The 16,713-nt window shown below is 38.6% G+C and overlaps 1 protein-coding gene across 1 annotated transcript in view; it reads left to right on the top strand.

Moving 5' to 3' along the window:
• Positions 1-267: 267 nt before the first annotated feature.
• Positions 268-16,713, top strand: part of LOC128687006 (TAF6-like RNA polymerase II p300/CBP-associated factor-associated factor 65 kDa subunit 6L) — a 43,829-nt gene continuing 27,383 nt past the window's right edge. The window contains exons 1-6 of the mRNA XM_070082264.1: positions 268-374; positions 2,901-3,041; positions 4,015-4,112; positions 4,346-4,485; positions 5,659-5,810; positions 10,110-10,289. Coding sequence (XP_069938365.1) covers positions 351-374; positions 2,901-3,041; positions 4,015-4,112; positions 4,346-4,485; positions 5,659-5,810; positions 10,110-10,289 — 735 coding nt within the window. The 5' untranslated portion in view covers positions 268-350. The remainder of the gene's footprint in view (positions 375-2,900; positions 3,042-4,014; positions 4,113-4,345; positions 4,486-5,658; positions 5,811-10,109; positions 10,290-16,713) is intronic.

The following is a 16,713-nucleotide window of genomic DNA, read 5'->3' as shown; positions in this document are numbered from 1 at the left end:
AGGATCTAGGGTTCATACGGCTCCTTAGGTGTTCTTGGGTTATTACGGCTCTTCAGGCTCTAGGGTTCATATGGCTCCTTAGGTGCTCTCGGGTTTGTACGACTCTTCAGGCTCTAGGGTTCATACGGCTCCTTAGGTGTTCTTGGGTTATTACGGCTCTTCAGGCTCTAGGGTTCATACGGCTCCTTATGTGCTCTCGGGTTTGTACGGCTCTTCAGGCTCTAGGGTTCATACGGCTCCTTAGGTGCTCTCGGGTTTGTACGGCTTTTCAGGCTCTAGGGTTCATACAGCTCCTCGAGATCTCTCATCCCTTCTCCCCAACAACAACAACAACAATAATACACTATAATATGGTTGATGGCAATGAAAATCGGGTAAGTAGATAATCTTATTTAGGGACAGGTACACATAAACACAGTTGCCATACATAGTGTTAATTACTTAGGTAAGTTTATGTTAAAGTTATGTACAACAAGTGTATGTTAAGATTATACACAAAATGCTGTTCTTTCCGACCCTTGGAGTTAATGCAAAATGAAGCTCAGGATTATTCTTGGCTGTCCCAGATCTACAAAAGTTCTTAACATGAGGAAGGAGCTTGGTATTTCTAGTATCAGTGATAGGATTGTTGAAATTAACACTGTACTTGGTATTAGAATGTTGAGAAACGAACCAGACACTGTCACAGTGAATCTTACCAAGTGTCTAGAGGTAAATACACAGAGATCTAAATGGATTGTGAAAACGTGCAATTGCATTAAGTTTTATAACCTACATGAACTGTATCACTGTAGGCAACAAGAGCATTTCACCCCTCCATGGAAGATGTGTTCATTTAATATCACATACCTACAAGTCCCTCCCAAGAAGCTCATTGCTAGTAATCCCTTCCTTAAATCTCTTGTTAGAGCAACTGCTCAAGAAGAAATTTTTCGCCTAGCTGGTAGTAATAAGTTATCACAAGTTATATACACTGATGGATCTAAACAGAGTCTTCTGGCAGGGCTGCATCTGCTCTTGTTGCCACCTCCCTAGTTAAGAACGATAATAAATTTGTTGAGTTAGGCATAAGAATTAACAACTGGGCGTCTACACTGCAAACTGAATTGTTTGCAATCCTAATGGCACTAAAGCTAACCTATGACACTGAGCTTGACTCTATCATCATTACTGATTCTATGTCATCATTGAAGGCTCTTGGCTCATATAATGACTCCAACAACATGCTCATTGGGGAAGCCAGGTATAGATACTCAAAAATTAGGGACAAAGGAATTAATGTACAATTGCTATGGATCCCATCACACATTGGATTACTCCTTCATGATAAAGTTGATATGTTAGCCAAGAAGAGTACTCAGAAGAAGAATGTAGAATATAACTTTGGTATAACTGTGTCTAGCATTAGGAATAATATTAGGAGAGAAGTAAATAATGAAGATGATTGTTATAGGAATGCAGTTAGAAGCCTGAGTAGATCTATAACCCACTATGATAACATGAACGTAGATAAGTATGTTTATGGAGCAACTTGCAATGTGAACAGACTGACTGATGTTGTAGTGGCCAGGCTTAGGCTTGGTTACAAGTACTTCTGGCAGTTTGGGAGACACACAGATGATGATCAAACTAAATGTAAATTATGTGATCAGGCATATGGTCACTCTCTTGAACACTATGTGCTTAATTGTCCACTTATTGAGGAATACAGAGACAGTATAATAACCTATGTGATATGTCAAGATATCTTATTAATGAAAATAAGATACCAGATATACTAAGCAAATTTCCTAAATTTGCTTAGTATATCCTAAATTTGCTTGTAACAGATAAGTGAACTATAGATATGTAGATATAAATCCATATGTATTCCTGTTAACCCTTTGGGGCCTAGTTCCTAGGCCTTTTGTGTATCCATATGCTCTCGCGCTACCGTCCACAGGATGGATATGGGGTGCACAATAAAGTAGCCACTTCGGTGGCAAAATCTAATCTAAATGTCTATAGTGCTTGATGTTCATTTCTGTCTGACCTTTTTTTTGGGTTATCCCAGGTTCCCTACACATATGCTGCTATGTATGATAATCTGTGTAACTGTATTTGTGTATATCTGAACAAACTTACTTCACCTGTTCAACTGCCTCCCAGCACACATAAGGGGGATTACCAACAGACCCCTGGCAGTTTTCAAGCTGGCACTGGACAAGCACCTAAAGTCGGTTCCTGACCAGCCGGGCTGTGGCTCGTACGTTGGTTTGTGTGCAGCCAACAGTAACAGCCTGGTTGATCAGGCTCTGATCCACCAGGAGGCCTGGTCACAGACCGGGCCGCAGGAGCGTTGACCTCCGGAACTCTCTCCAGGTAAACTCCAGGTAGGCATGAAGCGATGCTAAGTCATGAAGATATAATCCAGGTTACCCAATGAGGCCAATACGTGAATTATTTATATTGGGAAAGAAATCTTCAAATAAGATAAAATTTTGGTTGGATTTTTAACCCAGAGGGTTAGTCATCCAGGATAACTCAATAGTCAGTGTGTCATCGGGAACCGTCTTGTCTTATTTGCCACTAACACCCAGGTACCTACTTAGGTGAAGAGGAATTGGAAGTATAAGTTTGATTTATTTTTTAGTTGTTTTTTATGCACCCAGACCTATCCTATGTTTAATAGATAAATGATTAAGGCATGCAATGGCTCCAAAGAATACCCCAAAAATAGCACAAGGGATCATATTATTTTAAAATCTTAGATCAGCTTAAGAAATAGCACAAAGTCAAAATAAATATAAAACAATATCATTCATACAAACATTAAATCACTGTAGTTATAACCAATTTTTATTATTTTCTCAGAGTTGTATGCTTTGTTAATACCTGACACCTTTTCATTATTGTAACAGGGTGAAGAGAAACGGTGTGCACAAGTGGCGGTGGAAAGTGTCATAACATGGGGTGAAGCAGCAGGTATAGCGGATATATCTCAAGACTTGGCTCGGTCTATTGCTGCTGATGTCACATACAGATTACGACAAACACTAAATGTGAGCTACATTAAATAAACATCGTAATTCATTCCATAATTTGAAATATATGTACATGTTAATGTGAAATATTATTATTTGAAGCTCTAGACATATGTGGGTCATTCATGGCAAGGAGTGGTGAAGGTTAGATCCCCTGTCCATTAAGCATAAGAAAATCATGCTACATAACTTCTTTGCAACTTTTAGTTGATACATGGAATGTATCATGTTACTCAACACTAGACTAGTAACATTCTAGTCATCTGCACACAAAATTTGTAAAAAATGAAAAAAAAGCATAAATCTGGGAGTTGTGTCAGTCCAGGCATGCTGGGTAACAGATGTAGTAGTTCTCAGTTTTAGTGTTGGTAGACTCAAAAAAATTACTTATTTTACAGTATTTGTTTATTGATACTGTAATATATTGCATAGCACAGTCCTTGGAAATGAAAAGGGAGATAAGAAAGTATACATGGCATTCATTCATGTTTTAACGTTTTATTTAAAAATTATGATGTGTCTGAGTACAGTACTACATATACAGCTGTACTCTATCTTGGATTGAAACACAATATGTTTTTACAGTTACATAATTTCCTTTGGAGGATTAAACTTTTTCTCATTTTATGACTGCTATTTTTGTGTAAAAATACTGTCCTGTATATGTATAAATGTCACTAAAGTTTTTTCTAGAAAAATGCTAAATACATGTACAGTGAACCCTTGATTTAATGGATCTGAATTTAATGGATTTCAGAACTGAGATAAACTCCACCGTGTCAGTTGATTTGAAAGAAAAGGATAAAGTACATTAGTTAATGAATTATTTGTTATTACAGTTAAGGCAAAATAATTTCATCTCTATCCACAGCAGTCATCATCATCAGACATCTGCACCTCTCCTCACCCCCATTAGTTCATTTAATCAAAGGTTTATTGGCTCATCTGTTTTAAATTATACTTTTCTCTAATTTTACTGTTAATCTGTCAGGTGTGTGGCCAGTTTCTGAAACATTGTAAACGTCGCCGGCTCACCCCAGATGACATAAATCGTGCTTTGAAATGGATGGATGTCACTTCTGTAATGGGGTATGCATTGTTTTTTGTAATTTTCAGACATGCTTACTTTCATAAGTAATTTTTTTCTTACATTGTGTTATTTTTAAAGTCACTGTACTCTTATTTAGCTATACTGTATTGTGTATACAGAATATTAATTCTTTTTGGTGCTTGTATGCATATAAGATTGTGTAATGACCTGTTTGTGTAATTTAAATTAAAGTTTAGTACTATTTAAATTAAAGTTTAATACTATTTTACAGATATACAGGTAGTGAGCCAGTTGAGTGGCAGGCAATACCAGAGGTTGGTGTTCATATTGCTCATGACCCTACAGTCAATCTTGCAAGTACAGCCCTTAGTGGAGACATCTTTCATCAACCTGGTAGTCCATGTGTTAGAGGTTAGAAATAATCTTATTCTGCATGAACATATTTGTACAGTGTAGTAAAATTTTGTTATTTGTTATGGACTTTGCTGATATGGAAAACATTTTCAGTATCTGGGTGTATGATCAAACATGATGCTGTGCGCCCTCAAGCATTTATCAGTAAGATTCTAGCCAAGACAATAAATTTGTTTGAAGACCTTGAGGAGAATCAAGAGTTCCAGTAATGAAATATTCCAGGCAGACCAGGGGTGGCTTCATAATTTTCTAGCCAAACATAACCTACACAACATTTAGGTTGTGATGAATGGTTTGAAAAACCGACAAGTTGAAGATTGAGACACTTACGCAGCATATGGGAATCTTTATTCAGGAAACGTTTCGCCACACAGTGGCTTCATCAGTCCAATACAAAGAGGAAGGCGTAAGGAGAGGAGGAGTATGAGGTAATCAGTCCCTCAGCCTGGAGTCGATGTGTTCAGTCCATCAATCTTGTAGAATGTACAGCATAGGGCCGTAGACGTGGCTTATATACTGCAGTGAGGTGAGGTGAAGCAGGCGGAGGCGGGGTCATAGTGGTACCATCCACTAGTCGAAGTAGGTCTTCGTCCAAAGGTTGAACAAGTGTTGAAGAATTCTTTGTAACAAGATCCCATGATGCTGCAGTGTCTGACAGTTGTGATGAATGGTTTGAAAAACCAACAAGTTGAAGATTGAGACACTTATGCAGCATATGGGAATCTTTATTCAGGAAACGTTTTGCCACACAGTGGCTTCATCAGTCCAATACAAAGAGGAAGGCGTAAGGAGAGGAGGAGTATGAGGTAATCAGTCCCTCAGCCTGGAGTCGATGTGTTCAGTCCATCAATCTTGTAGAATGTATAGCATAGGGCCGTAGACGTGGCTTATATACTGCAGTGAGGTGAGGTGAAGCAGGCGGAGGCGGGGTCATAGTGGTACCATCCACTAGTCGAAGTAGGTCTTCGTCCAAAGGTTGAACAAGTGTTGAAGAATTCTTCGTAACATACGACAATATATGTTCTCTAAAAAAGTTGGCCAAAATCATTGAGGAGGATGGATATTGTTCTAGAGATATTTTTCATCTGGATGAGACAGGATTTTAGACCATTTTGAAGTAGCTTCCATACTAAAAGTTTTAAACACTAGTGTGTGTGTATTTTTTTTCAGGTGAGTGGCCATTTATCAGTGGTCACACACTGGTTAAAGGGGAAGGTGGAGGTGAGTATTTGCCAGCACTTCTACCACTGTCACCTGAACACCTTCAATATTACCAGATGCTTTTCACAGTCATTACTGGCCCATCAAATGATCTCTTTAAGGTGATTATCTGATTGTTGTATATTGCTATGGTAGAGTTAGCTCTCATTTGTTATTACCTCTTTGTAGAGAACAGAAGGGGTTATGATTGAAGTGTACTCTTTTTCACTTAATTCTAATACAGTAGGGCCACGCTTTACGGAGATTCGCTAATACAGACATTTAAGATTACGACCCAAAAATTGTTTTATATGGCTTCCTGATTCACTGTTACGGTGTCCGCGCTCCACTCTGTTTATTTACATCCTCCATGAGCTCCTTATCTTTCAGTTATGTCTGGAAACTTTCCAAAATTTTAAATGTTTTAAAGTTATTGTGTACGTATTTTATGTATAGTACATTGATAATAGTACTTGTGTGTACCTGTACCTAACTAAACTTACACACTCTTCTGGAATGCAGGTACACATTAAAATCACTAAGAGTGCCTCACTAGTGATGAAGATGCCATAATAATAATAATAATAATAATAATAATAGTAACAATAATAATCACTTTGGGGCTCTTTAAATGTTGTATATTACGTTATTATAGACATTTTCATTTATCCATCTTTAAACTCAGTGAACAAGTTATGTCATTGGCAATAAGCATGATAATAATAATTGCTCTGGGGTGCTTTGTCTTATATTACATTATTATAGACATTTTTCATTAATCCATATATAACATTTTTTTCAAAATTATGTAATAAATATGCTATATATCATATAAAGAAAATATATACATCATAGTAAAACAAACATAATTGTGAGGTGTGGTACCCAGGCAGGCTACCACTACTTCCTGCAATAAATGCTACTCACCTCACCCTACATTAAGACTACAAATCTTTCTTTCAACACACCGGCCGTATCCCACCGAGGCGGGGTGGCCCAAAAGGAAAAACGAAAGTTTCTCCTTTTGCATTTAGTAATATATACAGAAGAGGTTACTAGCTCCTTGCTCCCGGCATTTTAGTCGCCTCTTACAACACGCATGGCTTACGGAGGAAGAATTCTGTTCCACTTCCCCATGGAGGTAAGAAGAAATAAACAAGAACAAGAACTAGAAAGAAAATAGAAGAAAACCCAAAGGGGTGTGTATATATATGCCTGTACATGTATGTGTAGTGTGACCTAAGTGTAAGTAGAAGTAGCAAGACATACCTGAAATCTTGCATGTGTATGAGACAGATAAAAAAAGACACCAGCAATCTTACCATCATGTAAAACAATTACAGGCTTCAGTTTTACACTCACTTGGCAGGACGGTAGTACCTCCCTGGGCGGTTGCTGTCTACCAACCTACTACCTAGATTTAAGACTACAAATATTTTAAGGTAATAATGAGTAAATGTGCATTTTATGTTTTTATTATTTTTTTATGCCTAGTTCTATTGCTAACTTAATATATGATAATGTAAACATGTTATTAGGTGATTTGCTTTATGGCAGTAGCCTGGAAACTAACCTAACACTGTCAGTTGTGTTACCTTGTGTGTTTTCTTTTATGAACTTGTAGTTGGTTACTATTTCTCTTTCCTTTCTTGTGCCTTCTAATGAGGGCATTCTTGAACCTTAAATACAGTATTTCTTCATACCTTATGTTTCTTAGCACTAAATCTGTTTTTTTACATTTCTGGAATTTTGTTTTGTAAAGTTTTCTTAAAATTTCATATGATGAAGACCCAGTAATGTGTCCACATTAAAATACACATTTAGGTCTCTGTCTCCTGTACCTGTATCTATATCATGTTATGCCAGATTAACTAGGCTGTGGTGAATATGTGGGCCAACAGGCTGCCAGCAACAGTACCTTGGTTGACCAATCAGTCAACAGGGAAGACTGGCCCCAGGGTGGGCTGCGGGAGTAGGAAAACCCCTGAACCGGATCACAGGTAAATCACAAGTAAAATATGTATTGGAATATTTTTTAAATATTTCTTTATTCATACACTTGAAGAATAATTTGAGCTATGCCATCATTATATTCCCAGTAAGGTTCTCTTACAGCTGAAGGAATGTGATTACCTGGTGATAATCTCTTGTTTATAATCACCCCTAGATCTTTATCTTTATCAGTTTTCCAAAAAATTTATCACGATATTTTATGTTATAGAATAAGAAGAGTAACATCAGTATATAAGGATAGTGACATAAAGAGTTTGAATAACTTATAATAAGCCAAACTTTCTAATTGCAGTTGGAAACCTTAATCCTTTCAGGGTCCAAGGCCAAAATCTGAAGTGGTGCCCCAGTGTCCAAGAATTTAAAAAAAAAAAAAATGTTATTTTTTCTTACGAAATGGTAGAGAATCTTTTTGTGCAGGTAATAAAACAAAAAGTACGAAATTTGATGGGAAATTGACAAAATTATGCTCTTGCGAATTTTGATGTGTCAGCGATATTTATGAATTGGCGATTTTGCCGACTTTGACTCCCATTTTAGGCCAATTACATTATTCCAGTCGACCAAATTCTTAGCTGTTTCACTAGTATTACGTCTATTCTATCGACTGAGCACAAGAAATTGCCAAGTCAACTGTTTCAACTACAAAATAAAGTGATCGGAAATTGGTAATTTGGCCAATTTAACACAAAGTTCAAAATATTCCAATTTCAAAATAGGGTCCAGAATAAACAATGTAGGTATTCCTGGCACTAAACTAACATTTCCTCTGTTAATTAGTTACATTTTGAGCCTTTACAAATAAATTCCATTTTTTTTTATTCACATAATGAATTTTTATTCACACCAAAAAATAGAAGATTTACCATTATGCAATATTGTAATAATTGTATAAATATCATCACCACATTTGTGAATGTATATTAGACCCACCAGCTGGCGTGTATTAGACGTGTGAGGTCGTTTGCTTACTCTTGAACATCGGCAAAAATTTAACATTTCCGATACTTTGAGCTCAGTTTCAAGCCATTTCCAGTGCTAAAAGCAATCAAAATCATATCTATTTCTGTAATGTCTTCCATTCTATCAAATGAGACCAAGAAATCGCAAATACAACTATAAAAACATACGAAAAACACTGCAAAGTCGCTGTTTTAATCGAAAATCACACAGTCTCGTTTTTTTTTCTCTTATTATACACAGTGTGCTGCAGGATTTGTTTTATGTGGTGCACACATACCACATAGATGTATTCTCTCATATCTAGGCCCAAATTTACCACTCACAGTTTATCAGAGTGAGCTGAGCTCATGGCGTAGATCTACGGTTTGGACCCTGAATGTAAAGCCGTAGATCTACGGGACGGACCCTGAAAGGGTTAAGTTGTGCTATCATAGCTTGCATTTTCAGTATTCTGCAATTTAAATTTAGGGTTTCATTTCCAATAGAAGCGTGTCAGATCAGAATTCATTTCCACTGATGGCATGCATTTCTGTTAAGGAGTACCACAGCAGTCATGCTGGAGACGCATCACTATGCATTGGGCAGCTCCACTGTTTTAGTGGTGCAGGAGTTGGATGTAATACAAACACCAGACTCCCTCCACCATCACGCCATTTAAGACCTTTTCATCACTCTATCTTGTCTCTGAATATTAGCCATGGCACAATATGGAATATGTACTAGTAATAATAGAGGTGCTAAGAAGAGGAATAAGAATAAGTGGCCTGATAAGCAACGCTCTTGCTCCATGCACTAAGTGTCTGTGATTCGATCCCTGGCTGGGTGGAAACATTGGGCATGTTTCCTTACACCTGTCGTCCCATTCACCTAGCAAGTAAGTAGGTACCTGGGTGCTAGTCGACTGGTGTAGGTTGCATCCCAGGGGACAAGATTGAGGACCCTAATGGAAATAAGACAGACAGTCCCTCAGTGATGCACTGCCTTTCTTGGATTTTCCTGGGTGGACATCCCTCTGGGGTTAAAAATTTGAGCAAAATGTTATCTTTTCTTAAAAATCTGTGGTGAAATTATTATAGCCCATGATATTGTTTTAACCATACCCATTTTCTGTGGAGTGAGCATCCTGGCCATTTTCTATGGAAGCAGTGAATGGTAACTCAGTTAAACACATGCTTTTCTCATGCCTCACTTAAGTAAGTTTTTTATTTAGTGCTATCTTCTAATTTCGTCCAGACTAATAGAGGTGCTTGACTGCCTGTTGCCAGAAAATCAGTGTTGTACCTGTAGTAGTAAAAATAGTTTCATTGTTTAAAGAGGGTTTTCATTTTCAGTAATAGTATTTATGACTGCTGCATTACCTTTCAGTTAGCACTGAGGGCAATGATATATATAGACCCTATTCTCTGTGGGAAATATAATTTTTGTTATAACTTGTTTTGTCACTTCAGATAATGTGTGAAGATGTATCAACATCTCCTGGTATAAGTGCTTTGGTGAGCCCTATTGTTGGAGGGCTTGTAAGAGGTGCACAGCGTGCTCGACAGAAGCCCTGCATATTGCGGAGAATTCTTTTATTAATAAGGGCTCTTCTCTTGAATCCTCACCTGCATCTTGGTCCTCAAAATTATGTAAGCAAAGTTTTTCCTTCCACAAGCATTGCATTAAACATAACACGTCACTACATCCAACATTAATATCAGATTTTTTTTTTTACAATTTCAAGACTTAAAAAAATTTGTTTGCTGTTTTTAGGAGGGAAGGAGGTCTGATATACATAACCCTATTTTTCCCATATGTTCTTCAGTTCATTTTAGACCATTTTTTTTTTATTGGACACCATTATCAGTAACTTAGCTATTATCTTAATCGACAGTCAACTCTGTGTGTGTGCGTGTGTGTGTGTGTGTGTGTGTGTGTGTGTGTGTGTGTGTGTGTGTGTGTGTGTGTGTGTGTACTCACCTAGTTGTACTCACCTAGTTGAGGTTGCAGGGGTCGAGTCCAAGCTCCTGGCCCCGCCTCTTCACTGGTCGCTACTAGGTCACTCTCCCTGAACCATGAGCTTTATCGTACCTCTGCTTAAAGCTATGTATGGATCCTGCCTCCACTACATCGTTTCCCAAACTATTCCACTTCCTGACTACTCTGTGGCTGAAGAAATACTTCCTAACATCCCTGTGATTCATCTGTGTCTTCAGCTTCCAACTGTGTCCCCATGTTGCTGTGTCCAGTCTCTGGAACATCCTGTCTTTGTCCACCTTGTCAATTCCTCTCAGTATTTTGTAAGTCGTTATCATGTCCCCCCTATCTCTCCTGTCCTCCAGTGTCGTCAGGTTGATTTCCCTTAACCTCTCCTCATAGGACATACCTCTTAACTCAGGGACTAGTCTTGTTGCAAACCTTTGCACTTTCTCTAGTTTCTTTACATGCTTGGCTAGGTGTGGGTTCCAAACTGGTGCCGCATACTCCAATATGGGCCTAACGTACACGGTGTACAGGGTCCTGAACGATTCCTTATTAAGATGTCGGAATGCTGTTCTGAGGTTTGCCAGGTGCCCATATGCTGCGGCAGTTATTTGGTTGATGTGCGCTTCAGGAGATGTGCCTGGTGTTATACTCACCCCAAGATCTTTTTCCTTGAGTGATGTTTGTAGTCTCTGGCCCCCTATACTGTACTCCGTCTGCGGTCTTCTTTGCCCTTCCCCAATCCTCATGACTTTGCACTTGGTGGGATTGAACTCCAGGAGCCAGTTGCTGGACCAGGTCTGCAGCCTGTCCAGATCCCTTTGTATTTCTGCCTGGTCTTCGATCGAATGAATTCTTCTCATCAACTTCACGTCATCTGCACACAGGGACACCTCGGAGTTTATTCCTTCCGTCTTGTCATTCACAAATACCAGAAACAGCACTGGTCCTAGGACTGACCCCTGTGGGACCCCGCTGGTCACAGGTGCCCACTCCTACACCTCGCCACGTACCATTACTCGCTGCTGTCTTCCTGACAAGTATTCCTTGATCCATTGCAGTGCCTTCCCTGTTATCCCTGCTTGGTCCTCCAGTTTTTGCACTAATCTCTTGTGTGGTACTGTGTCAAATGCCTTCTTGCAGTCCAAGAAAATGCAATCCACCCACCCCTCTCTCTCTTGTCTTACTGCTGTCGCCATGTCATAGAACTCCAGTAGGTTTGTGACACAGGATTTCCCATCTCTGAAACCATGTTGGGTGTGTGTGTGTGTGTGTGTGTGTGTGTGTGTGTGTGTGTGTGTGTGTGTGTGTGTGTGTGTGTGTGTGTGTCTGTGTGTGTCTGTGTGTGTCTGTATCTGTGTGTGTCTGTACTCAACTCACCTAATTGTGGTTGCAGGAGTTGAGACTCAGCTCCTGGCTCTGCCTCTTCACTGACCACTACTGGGCCCTCCCTCTCTCTGCTCCATGAGCTTTATCATACCTTGTCTTAAAACTATGTATGGTTCCTGCCTCCACTGCATTGCTTGCCAGACTATTCCACTTCCTAACAATGCTGTGGCTGAAGAAATACTTCGTAACATCCCTTTGACTCATCTGAGTCTTCAGCTTCCAATTGTGACCCCTTGTTTCTGTGTCCCATCTCTGGAACATCCTGTCTCTGTCCACGTTGTCTATTCCACGCAGTATTTTGTATGTTGTTATCATGTCTCCCCTGACCCTCCTGTCCTCCACTGTTGTCAGACCGATTTCCCTTAACCTTTCTTCATAGGACATTCCCCTTAGCTCTGGAACCAGCCTTGTTGAAAACCTTTGCACTTTCTCTAATTTCTTGATGTGTGTGTGTTTGTGTGTGTTTATATTTATATTTTTTATAGATTTAGAAAAGGCATGTGATAGAGTGGATAGGGGAGCAATGTGGCAGATGTTGCAAGTGTATGGAATAGGTAGTAAGTTACTAAATGCTGTAAAGAGTTTTTATGAGGATAGTGAAGCTCAGGTTAGGGTGTGTAGGAGAAAGGGAGATTACTTCCCAGTAAAAGTAGGTCTTAGACAGGGATGTGTAATGTCACCATGGTTGTTTAATATATTTATAGATGGGGTTGTGAAGGAAGTAAATGCTAGGGTGTTGGGGAGAGGGGTGGGATTAAATTATGGGCAATCAAGTACAAAATTGGAGTTAACACAGTTACTTTTTGCTGATGATATTGTGCTTATGGGAGATTCTAAAGAAAAGTTGCAAAGGTTATTGGACGAGTTTGGGAGGGTGTGTAAAGGTAGAAAGTTGAATGTGAACATAGATAAGAGGGTATCCAGTGATTTAGATAAAGAAAAATTGGATATCACATTGGAGAAAGGGAGTATGGAAGAAGTGAATGTTTTCAGATATTTGGGAGTTGATGTGTCAGTGGATGGGTTTATGAAGGATGAGGTTAACTATAGAATTGATGAAGGAAAAAAGGTGAGTGGTGCATTGAAGTATATGTGGAGACAAAAAACATTATCCACGGAGGCAAAGAAGGGAATGTATGAAAGTACAGTGGTACGAACACTTATATGGATGTGAAGCTTGGGTTGTAAATGCTGCAGCGAGGAGGCGGTTGGAGGCAGTGTAGATGTGCTACCTAAGGGCAGTGTGTGGTGTAAATATTATGCAGAGAATTCGGAGTGTAGAAATTAGGAGAAGGTGTGGAGTTAATAAAAGTATTAGTCAGAGAGCTGAAGAGGGGTTGTTGAGGTGGTTTGGTCATTTAGAGAGAACGGATCAAAGTAGAATGACATGGAGAGCATATAAATCTGTAGGGAAAGGAAGGCGGGTTAGGGGTTGTCCTCAGAAAGGGAGGAGGGAGAGGGTAAAGGAGGTTTTATGAGTGAGGGGCTTGGACTTCCAGCAAGCGTGCATGAGCATGTTAGATAGGAGTGAATGGAGACGAATGGTTTTTTGGGACCTGACGAGCTGTTGGAGTGTGAGCAGGGTAATATTTAGTGAAGGGATTCAGGGAAACCGGTTATTTTTATATAGCCAGACTTGAGCACTGGAAATGGGAAGTACAATGCCAGCACTTTAAAAGAGGGGGTTTGGGATATTGGCAGTTTGAAAGGGTATGTTATATATCATTATATATGCTTCTAAACTGTTGTATCTGGGCACCTCTGCAAAGACAGTGATTATGTGTGAGCGAGGTGAAAGTGTTGAATGATGATGAAAGTATTTTCTTTTTGGGGATTTTCTTTCTTTTTGGGTCACCTTGCCTCGGTGGGAGATGGCTGACTTGTTGAAAAAAAATATATATACATAGATATACTACTAAACTTCAGTTGAATTTTTTTGTAATTAATATCAATTTATTTAATTATAACCCACATTATATTTCTTACAATTAATATTTGCACTGTTTGCACTTCATAGGAACCTAAGGATGTTGCTATTTGGAAGGTCATCTAAATGTGATACCAGCACACTTTTGGCTAGGCAGCGATGGTAAATGTGATTCTTATGTTGTGAATGATGTTGAATGTGTTTCCTATGGTTTGGGTTACCTTGATATGTAGAGGACAGCTGGTGTGTTAAACAACTTAATACTAAATATTGTTGAGCTTTCAATAAAAAATCAACTGCCATTCTTTATGCATACTTTTTTTTAACACCAAGGTAGGGTAACCCAAAAAAAGAAACACTTTCACCATCATTCACTCCATCACTGTCTTGCCAGAGGCATGCAGACACTACAGATAAGATGTATTATTTTCGTAACATTTAATCAAACTAAATATCAACCACTGCGATAAATAGAGGTAAATAATTTCACTACATAATAGGATTGAGCAGTGGGTGTGAGACTTTAACAGAGCAGGGGTCCCCAGTGTCAGAAGATCAATTAACCCTTTGACTGTCGAGACCCAAAATCCTGAAGTGTCTGTGTCGCAAAATATTAAAAAAAAAATTATTTTTTTCTTATGAAATGATAGAGAATCTTTTCCTGATGATAATGACACCAAAAGTACGAAATTTGATGAAAAACTTACGGAATTACGCTCTCGTGAAGTTAGCGATCTCAGCGATATATGTGCATTGGCGATTTCGCCCACTTTGAGCTTTATTTTTGGCCAATTCCATTGTTCCAGTTGACCAAACTCATAGCTATTTCTTTAGAACTCCATTTGTTCTATCAAATGAGTACAAGAAACCGCCCAATAAAGTGGTCAGAAATTGGCAATTTGGCCAATTTCACGCAAATTAAAAAAGATACCAATTTCAAAATACGGTCCAGAATAAACAGTGCAGACATTCCTAGCACTAAAATAACATTTTCTCTGTTCATTAGTCACATCTCCAGGCCCCTCTTATATTACTCTTGCTTTCTATTTTGAATTTTTATTCACACAAAAAATAGAAGACTTACTGTTATGCAGACTACTGCATTATTGTAATAATTGTATAAATAATGTGAACCCATTCATGACTGCATATTAAAATGGCTAGTTGGATGCTTATTGGAGGTGACGTCATTTGTTTACTCCTGAACATCGGCAAAAAATCTAACATTTCTGTTAATTTGAGCTCAATTTCAAGGTCCTTTTCATCGTGAAACCAATCAAAATCATCTGTATTTCTGTAATGTCTTGTCCATTCTATCAAATGAGATCAAGAAAATGAGAATATAACCATAAATACTATATGAAAATACACCTGAAAGTCGGCATTTTAATCGAAAAACACGGTCGGAGTTTTTTTCTCTCATGCTTGCAGGCTGCAGGATTTTTTTTATACTGCACACACTGACCACATAGACCCATTCTCTCACTTGTGGGCCTACCAGCTTTCTCCCGCTTGATTTGAAGCCGCTAGAATTTTGGTGTATTAATATGTCAAAAACACTGGCTTGTAAGACATATATGTATATATGACACCAACAGTCAAAGGGTTAATGCCCCTACTTGCTGACCCCATGGACGACTGCTGCTGGCCACAACTCCACCAAGACTGCTCATAACCACTTCTTATATATCTTGAGTGTACAACTGAATCTCAGCAGAAATCCCATGTAAACAAAAGGTTAAGGATGCGCAGTACCTTACCTGAAATCTAAAAGCTGTACAACAGTAATCAACTTCAATAGAAATATTAAAGGATTTTGCCTCAAAATGATGTAAATTCAGTCATTCAAGGTTACAAAGTATTAAGGATAATTTAACTTAACCATCATGTTTCTCAGTGCACAGTGCAGTGTGTTAGTGCTATAATCATTTAATTTTTTTTATGAGGTTATTTTACATGGTATCTCTCATCAGCTATTTGTAAATTCTGTTCTGATTTTTAAACCAAAGATGGCTTTTTATATTATCATGTAGTATATTATTTATAAATATTATGTACTGTATACTATACAATTATACTCAGTATTGGGGAGGTTCGGTGTTACTAAAAGTATTATCTAGAGGGCTGAGGAGGGTTTGTTGAGGTGGTTTGGATATTCAGAGAGGACGAAGTAAAATAGATGCCCCATATCTCGATCGCTAGCTCACTCAGCTCACACACTGAGGTCTGGAGTTTGAATCTCCTTCGGTATGGCTGGAAAACATTAAGGATGTGTTTCCATAATCATTTGCTGTCCCTGTTCACCCACCAGTTTAAAATGGGTACCCGGGTGTTAGTTGACTGGTGTGGGTCGCATCCTGGGATAAAAGTGACCTGATTTGCCAGAAATGCTCAGCATAACAAGCGGCTTTCTATATAGTAGTATGTCATTGATGTCAGCTAGGCCTGTATACCATGTATTTTTTTTTTTCAACAAACCGGCCGTATCCCACCGAGGCAGGGTGGCCCAAAAAAGAAAAACAAGTTTCTCATTTTAAATTTAGTAATCTATTCAGGAGAAGGGGTTACTAGCCCCTTGCTCCCGGCATTTTAGTCGCCTCTTACAACACACGTGGCTATGGAGGAAGAATTCTGTTCCACTTCCCCATGGAGATAAGAGGAAAGAAATAAGAATAAGAACTAGAACAAAAAAATATAAGAAAACCCAGAGGTGTGTGTATATATATGCTTGTACATGTATGTGACCTAAGTGTAAGTACGTAGTAATAGCAAGA

This window comes from Cherax quadricarinatus, chromosome 7, assembly GCF_038502225.1.
Source record: "Cherax quadricarinatus isolate ZL_2023a chromosome 7, ASM3850222v1, whole genome shotgun sequence".
Lineage (NCBI taxonomy): Eukaryota > Metazoa > Arthropoda > Malacostraca > Decapoda > Parastacidae > Cherax > Cherax quadricarinatus.
Note: the sequence above shows the minus strand (reverse complement) of the source record. Positions and strands in the feature narration are given on the sequence as shown.